Here is an 18,699-nt window from a genome sequence, read left to right on the forward strand (position 1 = left end):
CGATCTCCTGACCTCAAGATCTGCCAGGCTCGGCCTCCCAAAGTGCTGGATTACAGGCGTGAGCCACCACGCCCGGCCAACTTCTGAGTTTTATATCCTGGAAATGTGTCTGTTTTAAGCTTGAGACTCTTCCAGACCAGATTTGAAAGTAAATGAAACATTCTTCTTTTTAATGTCCACGTTTGATTTGAAGATTTTGGGGAGTAATAAAAGTAGTATGGTTCATGTGCAAATGCTTTTTGTATTTTGTGGATTTTGCATATATATAGTCCTTAAAGTTATTTTTGTGGTTTGTAATCATTGGTGTTTACTTTGCCTGTTATGTAGTAGGCACCCATAAAGTTCCTCTTCAAAGCAGGGATGTTCATATAATTTTATCTTGTTTTCTTAGGGGTTCATGCGTCACACAAGTAGGCCTTCTGGAAAGCGTGTATGAAATGTTCAGGAAGGATGACCCCCGCCTAAGTTTCACACGCCAATCCTTTGTGGACCGCTCTCTCCTCACTCTGCTGTGGCACTGTAGCCTGGATGCTTTGAGAGAATTCTTTAGCACAATTGTGGTGGATGCCATTGATGTGTTGAAGTCCAGGTTTACAAAGGTATCGTACACCTTAAATCAGTTAAATAGTAATAAGAAGTGAGCAACCTACTTGACTGGTGTGCTTAGACACTGCTGTGTGCTCAGTCACATGACCTCTGCTGTTCGAGGAGTGTGCCACATAACAGCCTGTGGCTAAACAGGATCTGCCTTTATTTCCTGTGGCTTCTGTAACAGCTTATGCAAATTTGGATATTCTCTTACACTTCTGGAGGCCGGAAGTCCAGAATCAGTTTCACTGGGCTGACATCACAGTGTTGTCAGGGCCATGCTCGCTCTGGGAACTCAGGGAAGAGTTGTTCCCGGACTCTTCCAGGTTCTGGGGGCTGCCAGCATTGCTTGGCTTGTGCTGGTATCACCCTGGTCTCTTCCTCCTTGGTCACATTTCCATTTCCTGTCTATCTAATCTCCCTACACATCCTTCTTACAAGGTTGCCTGTGATTTCATTTATGGCCTACCCACCTGAACAATCCAAAATAATCTCCTCATCACAAGGCCTTAACTAAATTTTGTCTACAAAGTCCTTTTTTGCCACATGAGGAGGTAGGATTCAGGAATGAGGGCATCTTTTGGATACTTTTTGTGGGGCGAGGGCGGGATGTATCACTCAGCCTCCCTTGGAATCCTGTTGGGAAATACTATGAATACCCAGATGCCGCATTGTTAATGCAAACTTCAAAATAGCTGAGAGTTTTGGATTTTTACCTGTTGCTCCCATGTCTTCAGTAAGATTTTGTGCAAACATTTTCTACCCTTGGCTCACTATTTGGATGTCATGCATTATTTCCTGCTTCACCTAGTGTAACATATCAAATGCTTATATTCATGTTCTAGACCTGGACAATTGCATGCTTTCTTAGTGAAGTGATTTAGCATTTTTGACTGTTAAAATTCTGTCTGTCTAAAGGATATTAAGTATTAAATTTGGTATATTCAATAAGATTTATTTCATATTTAATAAGACCAAAGATAATTATTTGTTACTTTTTGAAGCTAAATGAATCCACTTTTGATACTCAAATCACCAAGAAGATGGGCTACTATAAGATTCTAGATGTGATGTATTCTCGTCTTCCCAAAGATGATGTTCATGCTAAGGAATCTAAAATTAATCAAGTTTTCCATGGCTCGCGTATTACAGAAGGAAATGAACTTACAAAGACACTGATTAAGTAAGATTTTACTTAATTTTGGATTTTATTGTATTTATCAATGCTTTGGGTACATGTATTTTTATTTGTGTATATAATGTGAATAAATATTTAGATACTGAGCTTTTATAGTTTTCTTCTCTTAAACAACTTAGGTGAACTTTAATTAGGGTGTTAATTTAGGATGTATTGGATAACAGCTGTTTTATCTTGTACTAATATTTTACAAATAATAAAACTTTTTCCTTTTACTGTTCTTTTCCTGCTGTTTTTCCCCTTGAATAGCTTGATATATTTTTAGTACTGTGATTTTCAGTAACAAAAGATTTAGAGCATTTTATTTTTTCTGAGATTTGAAGTTGAAGGAATAGTAAATATTTTTTAACAGGCATCCTAAACACAAAAGTAGTCAAATGTATTTTCTCTAAAACTTGTCTTTTAATGGAGTTTTCCTCCTAGTAAATATTGAACACAGACTTTGCTGTGTCTCATTTTGCATCTCCAAACAAAATCATTATTAGCCTCCTCTTAGTGCTATCTTACCTCATCAGTGAATGATGTCACTGTTCAGTCATGACTGGGCTTTTGTCTGTCCTCCTTGCTTCCCTCTGTTTACTTACTGCACTTGATGCCGTTGCATCACTGACCACTGTGTTGCAAGATCCATGTATATATGCTGCCCTTGCTGTGAGATGGGTGACATGCTCCTTTTCATATTCCCAGTGCCCAATACTCTGCCTGGCACAAGCCTGACACTCGAGAAAGGCTGAATGGGAATGGCATTAGGACTTGAGCAGTGATTGCCATGTTGTGTGAATTGATTTGTCACGTGTATCTCTCTGCAGATTGTGCTACGATGCATTTACAGAGAACATGGCAGGAGAGAATCAGCTGCTGGAGAGGAGAAGACTTTACCATTGTGCAGCATACAACTGCGCCATATCTGTCATCTGCTGTGTCTTCAATGAGTTAAAATTTTACCAAGGTTTTCTGTTTAGTGAAAAACCAGAAAAGGTAGGCCTCTCCTAAGGTGTGCACTATTGTTGTCATTGTAGGAGTTCAAAAGTTAGATTATATTAAACTTATAGATAATTTGCACCATCTTATATTAAAGATGTGGTTCTTTTAATTCTGCATAGGTATATTTAAAGCTGGAGTGTTTTTCCATGAGTTACTACATAGCATTAATTCTAAAGTAACATCAGTTATGAGGATTTTCACCATTTAGCTATTTTTACATTATTCTTTGTATTCACAGAACTTGCTTATTTTTGAAAATCTGATCGACCTGAAGCGCCGCTATAATTTTCCTGTAGAAGTTGAGGTGAGTGAAATTGTCAGTGTTCTAAGTTTAAAAAGACTTACCAAGTGCTCACAAAGAAAACCATATTATGTCAAACACGTTAAGTTGCCAGTATTCAAGTCGGCTTTCAACAAAAACTGATGGTTTCATGTAGTTTGTACAAAAACTGGCAATATTAGCTTCAGATACAATCTCAGGCAACTACAAAATTTGTCAGAACTTGATTTCACCTCTTGACATGTGAAGGAAAGACAGTGCCAGTAAAAGCAAGTGTTAGGACATATCCCAGAAGTTGTTTTCTAAGTGAATTGCTCCAGTCAAAGAAGTTGAGATCCTTACTGTGGCCTTGCTTGGGCAACATGCCAGGATCATGGAGGAGTCATGGGTTAACTGGAAGACTTGCTCTGGCAGATGGGACAAGGTTTGTTTTAGCCAAGCTCAGATTGACATGCCAGCCTCAGCAATTGGGCAGTTGGTGAGAATGTGTTGGTTGCTGCCTTCACCACCCATTGGAAATGGGAAGGTGGGCAGAGAGCTGAGCTCATCCCCCATGGCGTGCACTTTTCCCACACAGCTGCTGACCTCCACCATGTCTTAGTGCTTCACCACTACATGTGAATGGTGATCCTGCCTTGAACAAGACTAGGATTGTTTTCTAGGCATATGTTCAAAGAACTAAAAAACAACAAAATTAGCACCTTAAGCATGTAGACACATGCTGTATGTTACTTCTCTACAACAGTGTAAGGCACCATGATATCATAACTAGATTTGAAGAAATTGAGGCTCAGAGATAATAAAAGTTATCAGCAATCCAGGCATAAGAGCTTAGTACACACTGTATGCAGTGAGCTATACCAGAGCTGAGATGGAGGTTAAGTGCCTAGGCCAAGTTCTGTGGGAATCTGCAGGAAGGGCTTTCCTTAAGGGACGCTCACTAGTCTCTTGTTGAGGTTATGTTTTGAGTGCTTTCAAATTTGTTTTAAAATTTTTTGTTTTGTTTAAAAATTTATAATTTTTTTTTTTTTTAACCAGATTGCTACTAAAACAGAAAAAGCATGACTATTATTGTAAAATGTTTTACATTGTTTATTTGTTCTGCCCAATAGGTTCCTATGGAAAGAAGGAAAAAGTACATTGAAATTAGGAAAGAAGCCAGAGAAGCAGCAAATGGGGACTCAGGTAGGATGTTTTCAAAATCATGAGAAAGGATTCAAATCGATGGGTTATTTTGTTTTGTTTCCTTCTAAGACAAATAGAGGAGTAAGATTATTTTTATGTAAATAGAAAATGGTTTAAGCACCCTAAAACATTGAAATTGAGTTTGAAAAAGTATTTTAAGTGGCAAATGGAATTATATTTTGAAAGAAATGTACTTAGCTAAACTGAGCTGCGTGAAAAGGTCTCAGAGCAGCCAGATGGGGCTCAGATACGTTACACTTTTTTAAAAGTACAGAATTAGCTTGGTGTCTTATTGTTTGCATATGGATTGTATTTGTATGTTATTTAGATACATTCAGAAGTCTACAGTAGAATACAAGTCCTTCCAGCCACTCTTCTGTGCCCAGCCTCACTGTGGGTTCCCATCTCCTTCAGGACAGAGCTGCTCAAAGACCCTGATCTGCTGACCCCCTCCCCTGCAGCCCTTCTTCCCGGTCATTTCAGCATAAGGCCCCTCCCTGTGCCTTGTAGGCACCAGGCTTGCTTTTGCCCCAGGTCGTTTCCACTTGCCGTTTCCTCTAATACCCTCAACCCCAGGTGTCAGCATACCTCATGACATTTTGTTTAATGTCAACCCCTGAAGTAGACTCTTCTATTTAAAATTAGTCCTCTATCCCTCTATATACTCCTTGTTTTTGTTTTTTGCTTAATTTTTCTTTATAGCTTTATCATCATTTCTTGATATGAGAATAAAATTTGGACCAATTTTCTAAATCTCTTAGGTGTTTTGGATTAGCTACTTTTCAGTAGTATTTCTCCCCACATTTATGTTAGACTTAATGGGCAAAATGTACATTATCAAAATTTTAAATGCAAAGAAAATTTGTTAATCATATGCAAAATTGGCCCAGTATAACAATTTCCTTGTCTATGACAGAATAACTGCTTGATAACAACAAAAAGAAAATGAGGTCTCTTCCCCATTTCCTTTTTGCTTTCTTAATCTGGATAATGGGTTAATAATCACTGGGTTGATGAAAACCTTAGATTAAAATACCCTTTCATTTTCATATCATTTGAGTTTTGAGAAGTACATTTCTTACTGATTGTGTTTGAATACATGTAATTTTCTCCTTTTTTATATTTCAGATGGTCCTTCCTATATGTCTTCCCTGTCATATTTGGCCGACAGTACCCTGAGTGAAGAAATGAGTCAATTTGATTTCTCAACCGGAGTTCAGAGCTATTCATACAGCTCCCAAGACCCTAGACCTACCACTGGTCGTTTTCGGAGACGGGTGATCACATTTCACATACTAAAAGAACATTGTCGATGTTTGTGAAGAAAGGGGGTCACAGCTATGCTTTGCTGTTACTACAGGAAGCCAGTTCCCTGTCCATTGACAGCCCTCGGAGTATAGAGTTAATTTGGAGAATTTTCCAAGATCTAATTCCTAGCCTTTTATTCTGTTGACTCAGCAGTCAGATATCATCAGCACAGTAGGAGGTCAGGGGTCAACATAGCAAAGATGATCTGACCTGCGGTGCACTCCTGGGGAGTCACCATACAGACGGGTCAGGGGGTCAACATAGCAGAGACATCTGACCTGAGGAGCCACCCTGGGGAGTGACCATAGATGGGGGTCAGGGGTCAGTGTAGCAGAGATATCTGACCTCAGGAGCCACCCTGTGGAGTGACTGGGCAGACAGGGCAGGGGGAATATGTACTTGGGATGCAAGGAGGACATGAAATCCTTCTTATGTGTTAATTGTACAGTGAGTGTATTTGATATTACCAAATCATCATTATTACCGAAGTATTTGTTATATGCTGTTGCCCCAGAAAGAACCTCCCACATCCGCTGCCGTGTCCACTGAATGTTAACTGTACCCTCTGCTCTCCTGGGCCCTCCCTTTCGCAGGAGCAACGGGACCCCACGGTGCATGATGATGTGCTGGAGCTGGAGATGGATGAGCTCAATCGGCACGAGTGTATGGCGCCCCTGACGGCCCTGGTGAAGCATATGCACAGAAGTCTGGGCCCGCCTCAAGGAGAAGAGGTGCTTCTCCCACTCATCTTATCTGTTAATACTGTATTCATTGGTGTCATATTAACATTTAATATTGAAGACAAAACCAAACTGCTTATCAAATAAATGTGATTTTTTTGTTGTACATGTCTTACTTTGTCATTGTTTTCCCATAATATCAAAACGTAGTGTTATTTTATTCCACTTTTTAAGGTGATTTTGAATGTTTTATTTTAGGATTCAGTACCAAGAGATCTTCCTCCTTGGATGAAATTCCTCCATGGCAAACTGGGAAATCCAATAGTACCGTTAAATATCCGTCTCTTCTTAGCCAAGCTTATTATTAATACAGAAGAAGTAAGTAATTGATTATTTCTTTATTCTTTGAATAGATTGTGTAAGTCTGTTTATTCAATTCTATGAATGAATCAATTGCAATTCTATGAATCTACTTAAAAACACTCACAAAAAAGGAAAATATAAAGGTACAAAGCATGACATTTTTGTTCTCTGATTAGCCGTCCTTCGTCACCATTCTTTTATCGTTTTTAACAAATGTAAATTCACCTCTGTGAGTTAGAAGTGATCTTTGTATAAAGTACATGTAGCCGCTTTCTTATGGCTGCCAACATATAGTAGCAAAAAAAAAAAAAAAAAAAAAAAAAAGCGGGGCGGGGGGAAGAAAATATTCCTGTTAACTCTATATGAAAAACAGCTGACTCTTAGGCAGCAGCTGAGTTTGTCAGGTAGGAGCATCTTGGAGTCGATTTTGGAAAGTCCTTTGAGCTAGACGTGGTGTAGTGCAGTGGGAGTTTGCACTCAGCAGGGAAGGAGCAACATAGCATGGGTGGTCTCTGGGTGAACTGAGCAAGTCTGCACTGACTGCCTGGGCTGTGGGAATGTGGTCTGGACCACAGCCAGGCCAGGCCATCCAGAGCTGTGCAGAGGGTTGAGCTCATTCATTGAGCACCAGGGAACCACTGAAGGGCACTAAGTGGTGGGGTGACACCATCCACTTGGCTCCGTAGAAGGTCATTCTGGGCAGCTCTGCAGATGTGGTGAGTCTGTCAGGAGGTCCCCGACAGGCTGCTCTAGGGCTGTAGTAGGACCTGCTTTCCTTAGGGCTCACTTGATTCTTCACACCCTAGGCCTGTGGTCTCAGGATGCCACACTGGGGGAACTCAGACAGCCATGGCCTGAGATCAAGCTGCCGGCAGGGTTGGTTCCTTCGAGAGCTATGAGAGAGCCTAGTCCAGGCTGGTCCCAGCATCTGGCAGCCTCGAGCACTGTGTGGTGTGTCAGAGACATTCTCCCTATGTCTTCACCTCATTTTCCCCCTTGTATCTGTCTCTGTGTCCTGATTTCCTCTTTTAATAAGGACACCAGTCATATTGGATTAGGGCCCACACTAATGACTTCACTTTAACGTGCTTACCTCCGTTTTGGCTTTAGGTCCAGTCGTAGAATAAAATTTTAGCTGATGGAAGATACAGTCTTGTATTAATATTTTGGCAATTCAAGACCATTCTTTGATGTTTGACCTTTACATCCTCTTGTAGGTCTTTCGCCCTTACGCGAAGCACTGGCTTAGCCCCTTGTTGCAGCTGGCTGCTTCTGAAAACAATGGAGGAGAAGGAATTCACTACATGGTGGTTGAGATAGTGGCCACTATTCTTTCATGGACAGGCTTGGCCACTCCGACAGTAAGGATTGATGCATCTTTTATGTTAATATATTATCCTTTGCCAATAGCCTATAGAGCCTATGACACATAATTCAGGTCCCTCTCACTGACTGTGCTATGGTTTTCAGCATTTGTTGCTACATTGCTGGTGTGCTTCTAAACCAAATGGTCTCAGCCTGCTTTGGTTTTATTCGTCTGACCTTGCTTTTATTATGAAGCTGTCAGGTGTTTGTTTTGTTTTGTTTGCTGCCTTTACTTGCCTTAGAAATGAGATTGCAAATTTATTAAAACTATGTGTAAACTGAATGTCAGCCAACCCTGAATGGGAGGCTCTGAGAACTTCTGCCCTAAAGTCCCTAGATTTTGGTGTTCGTGCCAGCTTCTCTCTCCCAGAGTATTGACTGATACCAGTAACGGCAAGATTAGGGCTAAAGCAGTAGCTGCCAGATGGTAACACCATGTTATGTTGAGGCAGATGCAGTGTAGACGTGTGTGTGTGTTCGAGCTTTGCCTACTCATGTAACTGTGGACACTGACAGCATACAAACATTTTCATGTGAGGAGATGGTAGGAACAGTCTGTATTAAATATAATATACACATGCGGGGCCAGGCATGATGGCTCACACCTGCAATCCCACACTTTGGGAGGCCGAGGCGGGCAGATCACTTGAGGTCACGAGTTTGAGACCAGCCTGGCCAACATGGTGAAACCTTATCTCTACTAAAAAAATTTAAAAATTGCCGGGCACGGTGGCTCACGCCTGTAATCCGAGCACTTTGGGAGGCCGAGACAGGTGGATCACGAGGTCAGGAGATCGAGACCATCCTGACTAACACAGTGAAACCCCGTCTCTACCAAAAATACAAAAATTAGCCAGGCGCTGTGGCGGGCGCCTGTAGTCCCAGCTACTAGGGAGGCTGAGGCAGGAGAATGGCGTGAACCCGGGAGGCGGAGCTTGCAGTGAGTGGAGATCACGCCACTGCACTCCAGCCTGGGCAACAGAGCAAGACTCCATCTCAAAAAATAAAAATAAAAAAATAAAAAAATAAAAAAATTAACTGGACGTGGTACTGCATGCCTATAATCCCAGCTATTCAGGAGGCTGAGGCCGGAGAATTGGCTTAAACCGGGGAGGTGGCGGTTGCAGTGAGCTGAAATTGCACTCTTGCACTCCAGCCTGGGCAGCAGAGTGAGACTGCGTTCCCCCCACTCCACCACCACCTCCCCACAAAAAATACACGGAGCTTTCTCATACGCTTGTCTCTGGATGTGCCCATCTCATTTGTTTCAGTTAACCAAATTTAGATTTCTTTGTCCTAGTGTAATGAAATACTTTGTATTCTGCTTAATAAAATGAAAAAATTAAGAGGGGTTTAGTTTAACTTAGAACCCGTTGGAAGAGATTGATGTAGCTGATAATATTGAATCAGCGGCTCAGCTGAACTCAAGAGAGTGGAACTGCCGGGCTCAGGGTAGCTGAATAAAGCAACAGCAAGCCAGAAAGAGGGTTGCAGTGAAGGGTTTACTCACTCTGGAGTTATGGAAGTGAGAGGCTAACACTGGAGGGAGACTCCCCCTGTTCTGTTTGCCCCTGGAATGGTGCACTGCTCAGCAGCCAGGTGGATTAGCACAGACATGGGCTGTCTCACTGTTGAGAGGCCCCGAACAAGAGGCGGTGCAGTTTTATGGGGGAAGAGCTGAGTCAGAAAGCACTGGATACTGATTCGGAGTGTGGAAAGTGCCTTCATGCCACTCCCCTGCCCTGCAGGCGACCTCTGTCCAGGGCCTTAGATAAAGGGTTCTAGGCATGGAGGCTCCAGGGAGGAATGCAGAGGTGCTTGCATGGGGCATGGCAGCTGACAGCCTGCACCCTGGACGGCAGCTCTGAGACTGCAGCACCAGCGGTGCCTGGTCCTCTTGCCAGGGACAGCCTTTATTGTTGCCTGTTTCTGAAAAATCGCAGGGCTTTGAACTGGAGCCGGACTCCTGTAAAATGCCAGATTTCTTTTATAAATGAACTTGAGTTAAAAAATGCTTTTCCAGAATGGAGTGCCACATATTAATACAGAATTTCTGTACCTTTTCAGGGGGTTCCTAAAGATGAAGTGTTAGCAAATCGATTGCTTAATTTCCTAATGAAACATGTCTTTCATCCAAAAAGAGCTGTGTTTAGACACAACCTTGAAATTATAAAGACCCTTGTTGAGTGCTGGAAGGATTGTTTATCCATCCCTTATAGGTATGTTTACTGGTTTTTGCAGTATTGTTTAGAAATTTAGGTTAAAATGTAGTGTGTGGTAAATGATGATTACAGTGAAATTTAATTACATGAAATGATAGGAGGAAGAAAATAATTTATTGTTACTAATAAAACCACAGCCTCCAGAGTGTGTCTCCAGATGCGCCCTCCAGTGGCCCTGCCCTCCCCCTCAGCTTGCCTGTGATGTCTCCATGCTGGGGAGGGGCACCACCCTCCATTGGCCCATGGGGTAAAGGGTGGTGGGAGGTGGGTAGGACTTGTGTGTAATTCCTTTTTTTTTGTAGCCTTAGGCAAGCTAAAACTTTCAAAAAGTTTTGCTATCAACTAAGGGAGAATTTAGGCAAATAATTAAAATACGAGGGCGATAAAATTGCCAGTGTTACGAAGCTGGAGTAACCTGGATGTGAACAGGAGGTGTTAGCAAGCAGGGGTATTGGATATGGGAAAAGAAAAAGAAAGCTTTTCTATAAAGTCAAAGCTAGACCTGGGGAAGAAACAGAAATAAAGAAAAAGCATTTCTTGCCCTGAAGAGTAGCTTTAGAAAATTCTGTATTTGGCTGGGCGTGGTGGCTCACGCCTATAATCCCAGCTCTTTGGGAGGCCGAGGCTGGCAGATTAGGAAATCAGGAGATCGAGATCATCCTGGCTAACATGGTGAAACCCCGTCTTTACTTAAAAAAAAATACAAAAAATTAGTCGGGTGTGGTGGCGGGCTTCTATAGTCCCAGCTACTTGGGAGGCTGAGGCAGGAGAATGGCGTGAACCCGGGAGGCGGAGCTTGCAGTGAGCCGAGATCACGCCACCTGCACTCCAGCCTGGGCGACAAAGCGAGACTCCAAGCCTCCGTCTCAATCGCACCAGTGCACCCCAGCCTGGGTGGGCGAGAGTGAGACTCCCTCTCAAAAAAGTAAAATTCTGTATTTGTCTTCCTGCTTCTTATTTGATTATGTGACAGTCTCAATTTTCTCCTTTGTGCTTATGTTTCAGGTTAATATTTGAAAAGTTTTCCGGTAAAGATCCTAATTCTAAAGACAACTCAGTAGGGATTCAATTGCTAGGCATCGTGATGGCCAATGACCTGCCTCCCTATGACCCGCAGTGTGGCATTCAGAGTAGCGAGTACGTGTTTGCTTGATTATTTTTTAGGTCACGTCTACCCAAACTGGATTGACAGACTTCGGTATGGTGCAGTTTTGATAAATTTAAGGACCAGACCTATGTTACAAATGTTTCTGGGCCAGGCATGTTGGCTCATGCCTGTAATTCTAACACATTTGAGAGGCCAAGGCCAGGAGGATTGCTTGAGTCCAGAAGTTCGAGACTAGCCTGGACAGCATAGCAAGATCCCATCTGTACCAAAAAATTTTTTTTCTTCCTAAATTTAGGAAGTTGGATTTAGATTTTTCTGGAAGAAAAAATATGTTTGGGGCAAATAAGAAATGTAGGTGTTTAAAACAGTGTAATTTTTTTCATGTACATGCTGGCAGTTGAGAGGTGGTATTTCTTATTGTCTAAACTGATACTCTAAACATTTACCCCCAGAAGTAACGCGGTCCCCTCGGGAGGCTTTGTTCTGGGCTCTCTGACCTTGAGAGCTGGTAGACGCTGGGCTGCACTGTCCGCCTGGGAGCTAGGGCAGCTGGGTGTGACATGCCAAGACAAGAGACCTCAGAAAGATGGTTACGGGACATCACAAAAGGGTATTTCTTTGTCCTGCTCCTGAGGGTTGTGAAGTCAGTGTTGACTCCTGGCCACTCCCTGGGTTTCCACCTTCCCTGCCTGACTCTCCCATCCCTGTGAGTGTTTCTCTATGTTTGGTCCTCCGTGTTGGCCCCCCAGCACCATTGGACCAGTTACTGGTGCCAGAGATGACACGTGACCTCAGGGCTGAGGCAGTCAGCCAGCTTCACAGCAGCCTCAGTGGGAACTCGGCTCCTTTTAGACAGTCACTGGCTGGGCCTTTGGCTTCTATGCCAGAACAACCTTGCAGAGTCCCCTGAGTGCAGACAGTGGATGCGAGGCTCCCTGGGAAGCCTCCTCACACAGCACGGCACTGGGAGTATGCTGTTTTTCATTTTATTGTCTTTGTCCTGCTATAGTAGGTGGGTTTTGAAAGGAAGTCAGTGCCCCGTGATCTTGGATAGTAGCTCTGTCTTTCACTACAGCTTTCTGTTCAGCCTTATGGGATGGTCCAGCTGCAGCGGTTCTGCATGATGGGACAGCAGACTGCCCTACGATTTTCTGGTTATGACATCGGGCACCCTTAAATACATGCTGATGTGTACATTTGTACATGGAATTTGCATCATGTTCTAAATTTAGATTTCCTCAACTTAGGCTGTCAGTATGACATGAAAAGGAAAATTGTCATTTATATTTGTGGAACAACAGAATGGTTTATTTAATGCATATGTCTTTTCTGTGTTTATTGTAGATACTTTCAGGCTTTGGTGAATAATATGTCCTTTGTAAGATATAAAGAAGTGTATGCTGCTGCAGCAGAAGTTCTAGGACTTATACTTCGATATGTTATGGAGAGAAAAAACGTGAGTGTGCTACACAATTTTCAGTAAATACCTCTTACTCTATTTTGATTTGTTGCGACCCTTGATACTTACATGTTTATTTCCTGTATGGTATTAGAAACAAAATGGGCTTCTGCATTTATTAATATTTTACTGTTCCTTACTATAATATAGCAAATACAACATTCAGTTTTTTAGAGAGGGTCCATGATTTTTAAACACCTTGGAAACTTGTTGAACGTGGAGAGGTCAGCAACCGTCTTGGTAATATAAAATCAGATGAGAGTATTTAACCAGCTTTTATTACTGTGCATGTGGTCTCAGGATTTCCTTGTGGAGGAAATTGTCCTGGTAGATAACTGCTGTCGTCTCCCAGTCCATTCCTCCCCTTGCAGTTTTTGGTGTAGCTGTTGAACAGGGGAAGGGACCTCCCAGACGACCCTCTCAGTACTGCTGCCTTGCCCACTGGACAGGACTGTGAGATGAGCCTAACTGAACATTTAAGTGCAGTGCACTGTTCAGATAAGAGGACTGAATGAAGAAGTAACGTTACTTCTTACTGTTTTAAAGTCTTTTTAGAGCTAGGGTCTTGCTCTGTCACCTGGGCTGGAGTGCAGTGATGTAATCATACCTCACTGCAGCCTTGCACTCCTGGGCTCAAGCCGTCCTCCCACCTTAGCCTCCCGGGTAGCTGGGACTAGAGGCATGTGCCACCATGCTTGACTAATTTTTGTATTTGTTGTAGAAACAAGGTTTCGCCATGTTGCCCAAGCAGGGTTGTGGGTTTCAGGGTTATCACTGGGATTAGGTGCTCTGTGGGTCCCTCGGGATCTTGCTGCTGCAGAGCCTGTCTGGGTGGCCCAGCTGGTCACACCCTGAGGACACTCTTGGCTCTTGTCCTCCTCCTGTGGCGGCCCCTTCTCTCTTTCCTCAGCTGCATTTCCCTAACCACCTCCACAGCTCTGCTGTGGCCTCACTCACTGCTCCCCTACCCACCTCATCCAGCCTCACGGCTTTATATAGACTGCCTTTATGTTCGTGATTCTCAAGTTTGCACCCCCACCCAGCTCAGTTAACTCTCCTGAAAGAAAGGACAGAGTAGAGTCCAGGCCCAGTCACTGTTGGGCTGGATGAGGAGAGATTCAGGAGAAGCCAGGTGGTCCTGAGCAGGCACCGGTGGGCCCGGTACTGTGATTGGACCCTTGTCCATGTCCCCAAATATGGATTTGTTTGGATTTAAAATAAAATTAAGATGACCCCTTTGGGAAGATCAAACATTACTTGTAATTTATTTTAGGGATTATCAGCTATTTTTGTAAATAAACCGATTTTTTAAATTCAGTAGAACTTTTTTATAAGATGATTCTAACATCCCTAAATATGAGGTTTAAATCTACATAATATGCTTCATTTCCACCATAAATGGAGCAAGTTACAGCAGATCCCCAGGTTTAATCTCATGACTTAAATTTCAACTTAAGAATAAAAAACACTTCTGTTTTACATATTTTTTTCTGAATATAAAAGTGATACAGATTTATCGCAAAAATTTGGAAAGCAGAGTAAACATAAAGAAGTTGGTAAGAGGCCGGATGCTGTGGCTCATGCCTGTAATCCCAGCACTTTGGGAGGCCAAGGCAGGTGGATCATTTGAAGTCAGGAGTTCAAGATCAGCCTGGCCAACATAGTGAAACCCTGTTTCCACAAAACATAGAAAAATTAGCTGGACGTGGTGGCACATGCCCATAATCCCATCTACTCGAGAGGCTGAGCTAGGAGAATCCCTTGAACCTGGGAGGCAGAGGTTGGAGTGAGCTGAGATCACATCACTGCACTCCAGCCTGGGCGACAGAGCAAGACTCCATCTCAAAAAAAATTTAAAAAAGTCAGTAAGAGAGGCTCGCGCTCTTCCCACACAACGTCCCTCAACACCTGCGGCACACAGCTCAACTGTCCTTGGTCTCTCTTATTCATACTGTTTTATAACTTGCTTTCTTTACTTGCTAGATTGTGATCATTTCATTGTGTTGTCGTATTAAATACTTTTAATAAAAAGACAGCTGATGAATCGGTAGTGTAATACTATATGTATTCTATATGGGGTTCAGGCCGTTGAAATTTGTGGTTTTGTGTTAAGGGTTTTTCTTAAGATAATTTTAAAATAGCCTCATACTACAGGTTCAGTATCTCTATTCCAAAATGCTTGGGGCCAGGAGTGTTTTCAGTTTCTGGGTTTGCAATATTTTCATGGTAGTTACTGTTTGAGCATCCCTAATTCAAAAACTCAAAATTCAAATGCTTCAGTGAACATTTTGTTGAGTGTCATGCTGAGGCTCAAACAGTTTTGCATTTTGGAGGATTCTGGATTTTCAGATTTGAGGTGCTCAGTCTGTGTTGAGTTTGCATTGAAAAACTGTTCAGTCTTCATGCCTTTGAAAAGGTTGCCTACGCCTCTTTCTGATGTTTGTGAGGAAGGAGGTGAGCCAGGAAGGACAGCAGTGTTTTCTGTTGCTTTATTCCAGTGGACTCCACTGAGTGCTTCTCTGTGTGGAGGACGTTTGAGGACTTTCTGGTTCTAGATTCTAGGGATGGGGATGCAGTAGGTAACAGGACAGGTCACGTCCCTGCCCTTGGGGAGCTGGCATTTGGGGAGGGGAAACAGATGGTATACAAATGAATACGTAACAACAGCACTTGGTGAAAAGAGGCAGGACGTGAGCAGACAGTGATGTGGACTGCTGTGTGAATAGAATTGCTTGAAAATTCTAGTCCATGTGAATATTTTTTATCAGAAATCTGAATATCATAAAATATGTCTCAAACAATATTTAGCCATTTAGCTTAGCTTCTCAAAGGACTTACTGGTCCTACCAAGTGTTTTGGTGTCAGTAGGAAACACTAATCTTCATTGATCTGACATCCACACGAGCCAGACACCTGGGTGCTCAGCACAGAGCACAGTGATGTGGACTGGCTCACTGAGGTGTAGGAACTCAAGGATCCAGAACCTAAGGGTGTGCGATGGTCAGTGCCGACCAGCAGACATCCCCAGCACCTACTGTCCTATCATCTGCCTTGTTGTAGGTGATAACATTGAACACCTTCTTTGGGCTCACTTAACTACTCAAGATAAACCTTACTTTCAGTGCTTAATCTACATTTCCACTTTTGTGTATTTGAAAATAAATTTAATTTTTCAGATGCTGGAGGAGTCTCTGTGTGAACTGGTTGCGAAACAGTTGAAGCAACATCAAAATACTATGGAGGACAAGTTTATTGTGTGCTTGAACAAAGTGACCAAGAGCTTCCCTCCTCTTGCAGACAGGTATGGGCTGTCCAGGGAGGCTGTGTCCAGGGAGCCTGTGGGGGCAGGAGGGTCCTTGGCCCGCCTCTCACCAGTCCTCTTGCCCCCCAGGTTCATGAATGCTGTGTTCTTTCTGCTGCCAAAATTTCATGGAGTGTTGAAAACACTCTGTCTGGAGGTGGTACTTTGTCGTGTGGAGGGAATGACAGAGCTGTACTTCCAATTAAAGAGCAAGGACTTCGTTCAAGTCATGAGACATAGGTGAGTGAAAACTAGCCCTGCTCTTGGGTCCCACTGGCTCATAAAGTGTTAATTTGTTCAGACGTCTTCACCTCAAGAAGAACCTGTGGGTTTCGATGATATGCACGTTTGTGAAGTTGGAATCTCTGAAGAAAAGGTGAAGGCACCTTAAGAATAGGACATCTGCTGAGGTGGGCCTGCTCCCTGCTCCCTTGTTCTGGCATCTTGGGGAGCCACATCCTAGGGCGTGTTTCACCCATAAATGAAGGAGGTGGCCTGTGGGGTTACCTTGGCTGTCTTCAAATTTAAAATGTGTGCTTTTGAGTTCTGTACCTATTTTGCCAGGTGAGAAGCTTCTGTTAATGTGTTTAAATTGTTCATTTATTTTCAAAATTGCAACATAGCATGAAAGTATATATTAAAAGAGAAAGCTGCTGATCACTTACATTGTATTATTTCCCTGTCCCCGTACTGTTTTCCAGTCTTAGTCTATATACTTTTTTTTTTTTCATTTTTTGAACTTTTATTTTTGAATCAGGAGGTACAAGTGCAGGTTTGTTACAAAGGTATATTGCGGAATGCTGAGGTTTGGAGTACAGATGAATCTGTCACTCAGGTAGTGACTGTAATACCTAGCAGGTAGTTTTTCAACTCTTGCCTCGTATCCTCCCTTCCCGTTTGTTTGTTCCCCAGTGTCTGTTGTTCCTGACTTTATGTCTGTGCGTACTCAGTGTTTAGCTCCCACATATGAGTAAGTACATGCAGTATTTGCTTTTCTGTTTCTGCACTAGTTCGCTTAGGACAATGGCCTCCAGCTGCATCCATGTTGCTGCAAAGGACATTTCGTTCTTTTTTATGGCTGCCTAATATTCCATGGTATATATGTACCATTTTCTTTATCCAGTCCACCATTGATGGGCACCTGGGTTGATTCCATGTCTTTGCTGTTGTAAATGGTGCTATGGTGAACATATAGGTGCATGTGTCTTTTTGGTAGAATGATTTATTTTCCTTTGTGTATATACCCAGCAATGGGATTGCTGGGTCAAATGATAGTTCAACTCTCACTTCCTTGAGAAGTCTCCAAACTGCTTTCCACACTGGCTAAACTAATTTATATTCCCACCAACAATGTATAAGTGTTCCTTTTTCTCTGCAGCCTTGCCAATATCTGCTATATTTTTAACTTTTTAAGAAAACTATTTTGACTGGTGTGAGATGGTATCTCATTTGCATTTCCCTGATGATTTGTGATGATGACCTTTATATATATATATACACACACACACATATATATACAGTTATATACATATACATATAAGTATATATTTGTTGGCCACTTTTATGTCTTTTGAGAAGTATCCATGTCTTTTGCTAATTTTTTTTTTTTTTTTTTTTTTTTTTTTTTTTTGAGACGGAGTCTTGCTCTGTCGCCCAGACTGGAGTGCAGTGGCTGGATCTCAGCTCACTGCAAGCTCTGCCTCCCGGGTTTACGCCATTCTCCTGCCTCAGCCTCCTGAGTAGCTGGGACTACAGGCGTCCGCCACCTCGCCTGGCTAATTTTTTGTATTTTTTAGTAGAGACGGGGTTTCACCACCTTAGCCAGGATGGTCTCGATCTCCTGACCTCGTGATCCGCCCGTCTCAGCCTCCCAAAGTGCTGGGATTACAGGCTTGAGCCACCGCGCCCGGCCTACTAATTTTTTTAATGGGGTTGCTTTTTACTTGTTGAATTAAGTTTTTTATGGATTCTGGGTATTAGACCTTCGTTAGGTGCATAGTCTGTGAATATTTTGAATATTTTCTCCCATCTATAGGTTGTCGGTTTACCCGCTTGATAGTATCTCTTGCTGCACAGAGTCTCTAATTTAACTAGGTCCTGCTGGTCAATTTTTGTTTTTGTTGCAGTTTCTTTTTAGAACTTAGTCATAAATTCTTTGCTAAGGCTGATATTGAGAAGGGTATTGCCTAGATTTTCTTCTACAATTTTTATAATTTGAAGTCTCACATTGAAGTCTGTAATCCATCTTAATTTTTTTATATGGTGATAGGCAGGGGTCTGGTTTCATTCTTTTGCATATGGTTAGCCAGTTAGCACCATTTATTGAATAGGCATCTTTTTCCCACAGCCTATTTTTGTTGACTTTGTCGAAGATGAGATGGTTGTAGGTGTGTGGCTTTATTTCTGGGTTCTCCATTCTGTTCCATTGGTCTGTGTGTCTGTGGTTCCCCCGCCTCCCCGCACCAGTACCATGCTGTTTTGGTTATTGTAGCCATGTAGTATAGTGAAGTTGGGTAATATGATGTTCTGGCTTTGTTCTTTCTGCTTAGACTTGTTTCGGTTATTCGGGCTCTTTTTTGGTTTCATATGAATTTTAGAATAGTTTTTTCCAGTTCTGTGAAAAGTGACATAGGTAGTTTGAAAGGAATAGCATTGAAT

The 18,699-nt window shown here is 42.5% G+C and overlaps 1 protein-coding gene across 4 annotated transcripts in view; it reads left to right on the forward strand.

Moving 5' to 3' along the window:
- Window positions 1–18,699, forward strand: part of PRKDC (protein kinase, DNA-activated, catalytic subunit) — a 185,568-nt gene that overhangs the window by 92,369 nt on the left and 74,500 nt on the right. For all 4 annotated transcript variants that reach the window (XM_010357481.2, XM_010357483.2, XM_010357480.2 and 1 more), the window contains exons 41-54: window positions 392–599; window positions 1,593–1,771; window positions 2,596–2,764; window positions 3,009–3,074; window positions 4,163–4,235; window positions 5,364–5,512; window positions 6,137–6,274; window positions 6,482–6,601; window positions 7,804–7,947; window positions 10,019–10,170; window positions 11,179–11,310; window positions 12,626–12,737; window positions 15,917–16,041; window positions 16,132–16,281. In XM_010357481.2, the coding sequence (XP_010355783.2) occupies window positions 392–599; window positions 1,593–1,771; window positions 2,596–2,764; window positions 3,009–3,074; window positions 4,163–4,235; window positions 5,364–5,512; window positions 6,137–6,274; window positions 6,482–6,601; window positions 7,804–7,947; window positions 10,019–10,170; window positions 11,179–11,310; window positions 12,626–12,737; window positions 15,917–16,041; window positions 16,132–16,281 (1,917 nt within the window). The remainder of the gene's footprint in view (window positions 1–391; window positions 600–1,592; window positions 1,772–2,595; window positions 2,765–3,008; window positions 3,075–4,162; window positions 4,236–5,363; window positions 5,513–6,136; window positions 6,275–6,481; window positions 6,602–7,803; window positions 7,948–10,018; window positions 10,171–11,178; window positions 11,311–12,625; window positions 12,738–15,916; window positions 16,042–16,131; window positions 16,282–18,699) is intronic.

This window comes from Rhinopithecus roxellana, chromosome 9, assembly GCF_007565055.1.
Source record: "Rhinopithecus roxellana isolate Shanxi Qingling chromosome 9, ASM756505v1, whole genome shotgun sequence".
Taxonomy (NCBI): Eukaryota; Metazoa; Chordata; class Mammalia; order Primates; family Cercopithecidae; genus Rhinopithecus; species Rhinopithecus roxellana.